Source organism: Ananas comosus, unplaced genomic scaffold (assembly GCF_001540865.1).
Source record: "Ananas comosus cultivar F153 unplaced genomic scaffold, ASM154086v1, whole genome shotgun sequence".
Classification (NCBI taxonomy): Eukaryota; Viridiplantae; Streptophyta; class Magnoliopsida; order Poales; family Bromeliaceae; genus Ananas; species Ananas comosus.
The window spans coordinates 6,175-15,173 of record NW_017891626.1 but is presented as its reverse complement, the minus strand read 5'-3'; the positions used below and the strand labels follow the sequence as shown (position 1 = coordinate 15,173).

Sequence of the window (8,999 nt, the reverse complement as noted above, 5' to 3'; positions counted from 1 at the left end):
TATATATATATATATATATATGTATCTGTATATGTATATATGTGTATATGTATATATATATACATATATATACAGCAGAGCTGCTGTGCTCTCAGGAGCACGGAGGTCTCCGTGCTCTTGAGCCGTTTTTGATGATGGAGTTTTCGAATCGACGATCGGCTCCGTTAAACTTGATCTACCGTATTTAAAGTTTCTAGAAAATAATTTTTGCGATTTTTCGATATCATTTACCTAGCAATCGAAAGGATTCAAAATCAATAATTTTTAATGGCTGAAAATAAAAATCCTATAAAAAGTGGTGATATAGCACTAAAATTTTCGATCAGAAATATAGATCTTGTTGTAGATAGTATAAAGAATTTTCTATCAAAATTTCATCTGATTTGAATATTTCTACACCGTTAAACTTGAAAACGGCAGATATCAACCATTAAAAATTATGAATTTTGAATCCTTTCGATCACTAGGTAAATGATATCGAAAAATCACAAAAATTATTTTCTAGAAACTTCAAATGCGCTAGATCAAGTCTAACGGAGCCGATCGTCGATTCGAAAACTCCATCATCAAAAAACGGCTCAGGAGCACGGAGGCCTCCGTGCTCCTGAGAGCACAGCAGCCCTACTCATATATATATATATTATATTTGTATGTATGCTTCGTTTCTTTTTATGAAACTATATTTTATTGTCTGAGTCAACAACAAAAACTTTTTTTTTTCTTTTCATTTGAAGAGTATAGGGACCGATTTGCAATATTAATATTGTATATATAGTACTCTAAATTAGCTGTACAATTACTCCAATTACTTCCTTTTATAATGCTCGTAATTATACTACAATAATCTCTTTTCCTTCTATAAAACTGTTATTTATTGACGATAAATTATTGACATAAAATGCACATTACTAATCTGTTACTTCCTTGTTCATTTGTTATCTCCTGTCATATAATACAAAAAAGGAAAAAAAAACTTGAATGAGTAGCATTTATTCCTCTTTCTTATTCGGCTAAATTCCTCTATATTCAAGTTCAATATGCTATTGATATATGGATGAAAAAGTTTCTAAATTAGAACAATTTTTAAAATTTAAATATAAGATTCATTATATTTTGGTTCACATTATTTCAATAACATCGATCTTGTTAAAGACTACATCAACAAATTAAAGTGGTGTTTTCACAAAGAAGTGGGGCATATCAAAAAGTCCAATGTCTCTGATGGACCCATCACACCCACTGTGTAAGCTTCTCTCTACTATTCATGCTGAACCAAGATAACAAAATATGTAAATTTTGCTTTTCATGGGAAAAGCTTTTCTCTCCTAAAAATCATCTCTAGTAGATTTACATGAAATCAAACACCACCCAAGTTTTTCATTTTGTATATATGTTTAGCTAATTGATATATGCAATTAAACACATCTATAAATTAAGTATATTTATCCTGTTCTTATTTAAGCTGTTTTTTTTTCTTTGTCACACTATTTTTCACAGCCATAGAATTAAACTTGTAGACATGTAAATAGTCATTGTGATCCGAAGAAAACAATTAATTAATTCTCAGGATCTACAAACATTGCCAACATTTAGGATTAATGATGGCATATGTATCCTAATAATCACTATGAGAAAATCTCAATACAAGAATATTTTTTGGACCACGCTTGGAAGAATAGCCTTTAAACGTTCCTATGATATAACAAATACCGACGCTTTAAAAAATATCGTCATATGAATCCTCTATTATATCAAACCAATTTATTGAATGATATAGTGTACTATTATTTTTAATTTTTTGATTCTTTAAATTGTTAGGATTTCAAAAAAAAAATATCAAAAAAACCTAATGCCTTTAAAACGTTACAATGTATTTTATAAATTAACACTCGGCATATACCGATATATATGTAGCAATTCTTCATTTACCGATATTTTAACAGACGTTTTCAATTGTGATCCTAGACCATATAGGAACACTTTTAAGAATCATTAAATATGAAAAAAAAAAAGTATTCGTAAATGATAATTTTCTTGTGGTGAATGTAGGTGAAGTGCATGATGATTCTCCGATAGAGGAGGTGAGGCTCACGGTTCCGACGACCGACAACAAGGATTTGCCGGTGCTTACACTCCGAACATGGGTCCTGGGCCTCAGTTCATGTGCCCTTTTAGCCTTTCTCAGTGAATTCTTCATGTATCGCCAGAATCAGATCGGGTTAGACTCAACCTTGCCACAACTAGGCCTCCTTGCGGTCGGAAGATTGATGGCCGCGACCCTCCCCGCAAAGTCCTTGAGAATCCCGTGGACCGGATGGAAGGTTTCGCTCAATCCCGGGCCCTTCAATATCAAAGAGCACGCGCTCGTCATGATTCTAGCTTCGTCTGGTTTTTCGATCCCTTATGCCAGTGCAGTGGTACCTCAAATGAAAGTGTTCTACCACAGGGAGATTAATCCCTGGGCTGCTCTCCTGTTGATCCAAACATCTCAGGTCGGTTTATATATATGTATGCATGTATCTTCAAGGAACACAGATACAATTTGGTTCAGAAATATGCATGCGCGTACCGTTTCTAGCATCATGAAATTTTATGTTTTAATTTGTGCAGGTGATGGGTTATGGGTTTGCTGGTGTGTTTATGAAGTTCCTTGTGGACTCTCCGTACATGTGGTGGCCTGCGACTTTAGTTGATGTTTCTACCTACAGGTAAGCATGCATATAATACGTAATGCTACACACATATTACGCGCGCGCGCGCACGCATGCATACACACGCATACAAACCTTACATTGCTTTCCAGGGCACTTCATGAGGTCGAAGTGAGACAAAAGGGAGCCCTAACTAAAATTCAGTTCTTCGCGATTGTCGCCGTCTCGAGCTTTGCTTACTATGTCGTTCCCAACTACTTCTTCCCCTCGATCACGGCCCTATCATTCGCCTGCTGGATTTGGAAGAGCTCAATCACGGCGCAACAGATTGGGTCAGGCATTTCTGGTCTCGGGCTCGGGTCGATCGGGCTTGACTGGTCGACCATCTCTATGATCGGCAACCCCATGGCCAATCCAGCATTCGCAACATTTAACAGGCTCGCCGGGTTCATCCTCATGCTTTACGTCGTAACTCCCCTCGTTTACTGGAGGAATGTATACAATGCCAGAAGATTTCCTATTTTCAGCCCGGGGACATTCGACGAGGCCGGCGGGAAATACAACATTTCAAGGGTGCTGGACAGCAAAAGATTTGAGCTGGATAAGAGTGCATATGAGGAATACTCGCCATTGTACATGAGTGCATTCCTGGTGGTTTCCTACGGTTTTCATTTTGCGGCGTTAATAGCTACTCTAGTCCATGTGGCTCTTTACAACGGGAGGTATGTAGTATTATTTGTTTTATCACGCATTCAGAACGAGGCATATACGATGATATATTTGAGGAGATGCATGTATCCTTCTAAAAGATAGTAACATAACCTATATGATTATATATTTGAGGAAATGCAAAATCCTAATAATTATCATGAATAAATCAATTATTTCTCACGGTCAATTCGTACACCACCTAACAGTCTAGCCAATATTAAGTGACTGTTTGATTCAAAGTTTGTAATATTTCGAAAATGATATATTTTTTTTATTTAGAATGATAAGTTTGTTACTAATTTATCAAATTATTTAGTAAAAATGTTGTTAGGAACCAATATTTATTTATTCTTATTAATGGACAATTAATGAGTATATTTTTAAATTTATGATAATCTAATATTTCTATCGTCTAGAAATGTAGCAATAATTACACTACAACTCTATAACTTGACTTGAATAATAATAATTCGAACATTTTAAGTAAAAAATATGAAGTATTTTCGAAATATTATGAATCTGGAACTAGGCGTGTCCTAATTTTAGTTTCAAACTCCAAGGCATGTATCCATTCATACCAATTTTCAGCCCACATCCTGACGAAGGGTAGCTGGAGGTTAGGGATGTAAAACGGGCCGGGCCTAGGCACGGTATGGTACCGTAGAGCCCTTGCCGGGTCGGCCCGACCAATAATTACGAGCTGTGCTGGGCCACGAGAATTGAGCCTGTCAGCCCGGCCTGGCACGATCCATTGTGGGTCTGGTGCCGAGCCGACATTTAGCGTGCGGCCCGGCACGGCATGACCCGCATCGGTCGTGCCTGCCGGGCCAGCACGGCATGGCCTAGTGGGCTTCTAGGGGGCTGACATTGGGACCTCGGGAGCCAGGTTGGCTGGGGAAATAAAGAGCCTAGGGCCCTAGCCTAGCCCTAGGCTCTCTTTTGGAAAAAAAAAAAATTTAAAATAATTTTTCAAAATTATTTAAAAATTTAATATTTTATAAGTATTTTAATAATTTTTATCTTTTAGCCAACATATTAGGAAGAAAAGTTATTTTATTGTTTATTTTTCAAATATTTTATATAGTTTAAAAAATAAAAAAAAATATTCAAAGAGCCGGCTGGGAGCCCGGCCCGGCCGAACTCGACACGGCCCATGCCACCTGGGTTGGAGGGCCAAACTGGGCCGATGTTCAATAAAGCCTGGCCCGACATGGATTCTAACCGAGCCTGGTTGGGCCGACTCCTAGCCCGCTTCGGCCTAATATAGGTGGGCCGCGCCGGCCTGGCACAACCCACATTACACCCTGCTTGAGTTGGAGCCGGTGGGTGTGGGACTGGTCCACTAATCAGAACCGAAGGAATTGGATTTTTTTAAAAAAATCCGATCTAATTCTCATCTATTTTATTATAAAATTCAAAATATATAATCTTTTATACATAATTTTTAAATCGTATAATTTAAATAGGTTAAACATACATTTTTTAATTTTATAATATTTATCAGTTAGAGAAAAATTGTACAATAAATAATAAAAAAAAGATTGATAGAGTTTAAGTTAATATTTATTTTAATAAATTTAGTTGCAAAAATCATGTGTAGTATATTTTCTAAATTTGTAAATTAAGCGATTTTATTGACTCAAATTTAATATGTAGAAAAGTTAAATAATAAAAATAAAAGTTTGAAAGGTTTGATAGCTAACTCAAAATAGTTCATAATTCTAAAATATTCTATACGTCTTTATTTTCATTTTAATATCAAACTTTAATGCCATATTTATAATCTGATTAGCGATCAATTTTATATTTAAAATCTTTTGAAATATTCGAAATATGATTGGTCGATTTTTAATTTTAATAATTAGGCATTCTAAAATTTATTAGATGATTTAACATATTGTAAATAGCTTTGTCTCCTTCTTGAAATAAAATTAAAATATAAAAAAAGTATATTACGCTTTTGTTCTCAAACTATAAGACTTGTAATACTTTAGTTCTCGAATTTTAATGCATTATATTTTCTTGCTTAAACTATATGAGGCACGTGGCACTTTAGACCTCAAATTTTATTTAGTGGAAATTTCTGACTCTATCTATAAGGCATATGATATTTTAATTCTTAACTTTTACTGATATTGTAAGTATAATTTTAATTTAATATAAATGTAGAAAGGTTGGATAGTAAAAATAAAATTTTAAAAGTTTTGTTAGTTGGCTCAAAATAGTTCATAGTTCAAAAAAGTTCTATACATTTATGCTTTGATTTTAATATCAAACTTTAATGCCATATTTATAGTCTGATGATCGATCAATTTCATATTTAAAATCTTTTAAAATATCCAAAATATGATTGGTCGATTTTTAATTTTAACAATTAGACATCTAACATATAAAAAGGTAAATTATGCTTTTGGTCTCAAGCTATAAGAATCGTAACACTTTAGTCCTCAAATTTTAATGCGTTATATTTTTTTGCTCAAATTATAAAGTACATGACGTTTTAGTCCTCAAACTTTAATTAGGTGCAATTTTTGGCTCTAACTATAAGTCATATGATATTTTAATCCATAACTTTTATTATTACTATAAATATAATTTTATTATTCTTATAGTTTTTTCTTATTCTTTTTTATTTTTCTTATATTTTTATTCTTATGCCTGTTGCTAATTCTTCAGTTATTATTTATTAGTTTTTTCTACGAGTATCTTCACTAGTGGAACATTAAGATGCAAATTGTCATGAGGATATATATATATATATATAGTCCGGCTTCTATACTATTGTTTTTTTTTTTGTTTTTCTTTTGAGAGAGATAGGTAGCACGCTACCCGTTTCGCTTATTTCATTTAGAAATAAACTTAGCTAGAAATATGAATCAACTAGGATTCGAACTTGGGTCTTGGATACCAACCACCAAGCCCTTTGCCACTTGCTCTAGGGACGGTCGGTGCTACTATACTATTGTTAGTAGTCAGTATTTGGTGTTATCGAGTTTTCTATCGTTAAATCTCTCATTTTGATTATTTCCATCCGTTAGATCATACTACTTAATTAACAACCCATTCAATTTTAAATGACCACTATCATCCTAACCGAATATCTCTTCATCTAATGACCGAAAATCTAATAGTACCAGATACTTGGTACTATTAATAATATAGTAGCCTAATTCTATATATATATGTATATATCTTGTCCAAATTGGACGATAAAAGTTTTTATATGGATGCTTTATATTTGCGAGCTGTATATGGGGTAAATAACGACCCCTGCAGTTACAAGTTATGCCTTCGATGCGAATTCTGTGTCGTTGCAGGTCGATATGGCAACAGTACAAACAAGCGAGTTCGAGTTCAAGTAGATCGGACGACATCCACACTCGATTGATGAAGAACAACTACAAGTCCATCCCGCAATCGTGGTTTATCGTGCTACTGTTAATGATGCTTGGTTTATCAATACTAACAGTTGAAGGATTCGGGAAACAATTCCAACTTCCTTTTGTGGGGATCCTGTTGGCATGCGCCATGGTTTTTATTCTCCTCCTACCTTTCGGGGTTCTCGTGGCTACAACAGGCCTGGTGAGTTTAAGATCTCATAGAATTAATTAATATGACATGATGATTGGATCCAATGCCGGCTCAGAAATTCACACGAAAAAAAAAAGAGAGGTGTGTGTGGGTATTAATTGAAAGTGCATTTAATAGTCAGAATTAAACCTGATCGAAGCATCCCATGCATTGCATGTAACTACAATAATTCCTCGATAATTTGGTTTAGTACTATAGTTTCTCTCCATACTTTGCAATTACTTGAGTGTACTGGTGCGTATGTGATTTATGTCATGTTTCATTTGTCTCTTTTTTATGCAAATAAAAGAAAACAAGATAGGTAAATAATAATATAAAGCATTACTATTTAATGAGCGTGTATACCTAAACAAATTATGAATTAGATATCTCTCTTGCAGGGTATAGATCTAGCTATTATTTCAGAAATGATTAGTGGGTACTTGTATCCTGGAAAGCCCCTGGCAACATTTGCATTCAAATCCTATGCTACGAGTTGCATGGGACTTGCGCTAAATTTCCTACAATCTTTCAAGTTTGGCCACTACATGAAGATCCCTCCGAGGTCAATGTTCATCGTCCAGGTAATTCCTATATGTTTTTAAAGTATCATTTGGTTATTTGGTTATTTGGGGGCAGTGATATTTCACCAAACACATTCGAAATAAGACATACATGTCCATAATCGAACAGCTTCAACTCTGCGCTCCTTATAAGTTTCATGATAATACATTGCAATCTCTCGTGCAGATTGTCGGCACGGTGATCGCAAGCTCGGTAGACTTTGCGACAGCATGGTGGCTCTTTTCAACAGTCGATGGCATTTGCGACCTCGATAAGCTTCCAGTGGGGAGCCCCTGGACGTGCCCGGGCCAAACAGTAGTCAACAGCAGCATCAACATTTGGGCTGTGATTGGACCGGCACGCATCTTCGGATCCCTAAGCGTTTACTCAAGCCTCTACTACTACTTCCTCTATGGTGCCTCCGCGACGGTCTTGGTTTGGATCATCTCGCGCGTATTTCCTAAAAAAGAATGGATCAGGCAAGTCAATGTTCCGCTGATTTTTGCAGCGACCACGTGGATGCCGTACGCAAAGCCTGTGAACTACTGGTCATGGTTTATCGTCGCTTTTTTCTTCAACTATGTGGTGTATAGGAGGTGGAGAGCGTGGTGGAGTAGATACAACTACGTGTTGTCGAGCGCGCTCAGCGCCGGCGTCGCAGTAATGGCCTTGCTGGGGAGTATTTTCCAGTTCAACGGCATCAACGGGATCGGCTGGTGGGGGCAAGCTGTGAGTGATCATTGCCCCTTAGCTATTTGTCCCACAGCTCCAGGAATTGAAGCTAAAGGTTGCCCCCTTCTGCATTAAGATTCGCCGCGCGGATTATATTATATTTTACGGACAAAATTCTGTGAACTAATCCAAACAACTAATCTTCTCCTTCAACTTGATTTATGTATGAGAATGTATATGATCGTCCTCATTGTGAGACTGTATAATCTACTATTCATGTTGTTTTAAAATTCAAGCCTGAAATATCAACAACTTAATTACTTTTTAAATCAAAAGGTCAAGATTCTATGTTATTTTGATCATACAAATTCACTTTTTAACTTAACGTCTAATTGAGATTTTCATTTTTATACATTAGAAACTTCTTTATAATCTGTTCTTAAATAGTTCGATGTGTGAGAATTTGTTAAAGTAGAAAAAAAAAATTATTGATGCAAATAGAAAAATATGGGTATGTGCATGATGTGGTTTGATAAAAAGTTTTAAAAGAAAATTGAGTTTCTGTCAATTTTTTTAATTGATAGGATAATTGATAGGATTGAAGGGCACATGGATTTTCTCTGATACAAGATTAGTTGACTGGTGCACAGTTGGTGGCTCTTTTAAAGAATTTTTATAGAATTAACATTGGATTTAAGGCTTTCCAAACACTCCCAAAGAAAACACCCAAAAATAAATAAAAATTCATTAACTTAGACTTTCTTTGATTTGATAAAGGGCCACAGCGAAATAATGCGTTTAGTCTGATTATCATTTATCCCCTATCTCCGC

General features: G+C 35.3%; 1 protein-coding gene across 1 annotated transcript; it reads left to right on the top strand.

The window, feature by feature from the left end:
- Positions 1-2,049: 2,049 nt before the first annotated feature.
- On the top strand, positions 2,050-6,974 carry LOC109705034 (oligopeptide transporter 5-like; the record flags this gene model as incomplete). Its single annotated transcript, XM_020225796.1, has 4 exons — positions 2,050-2,492; positions 2,611-2,708; positions 2,804-3,373; positions 6,680-6,974. Coding segments are annotated over 4 exons (1,406 nt in total), but the record flags the coding sequence as incomplete, so codon positions are not given.
- Positions 6,975-8,999: the final 2,025 nt, after the last annotated feature.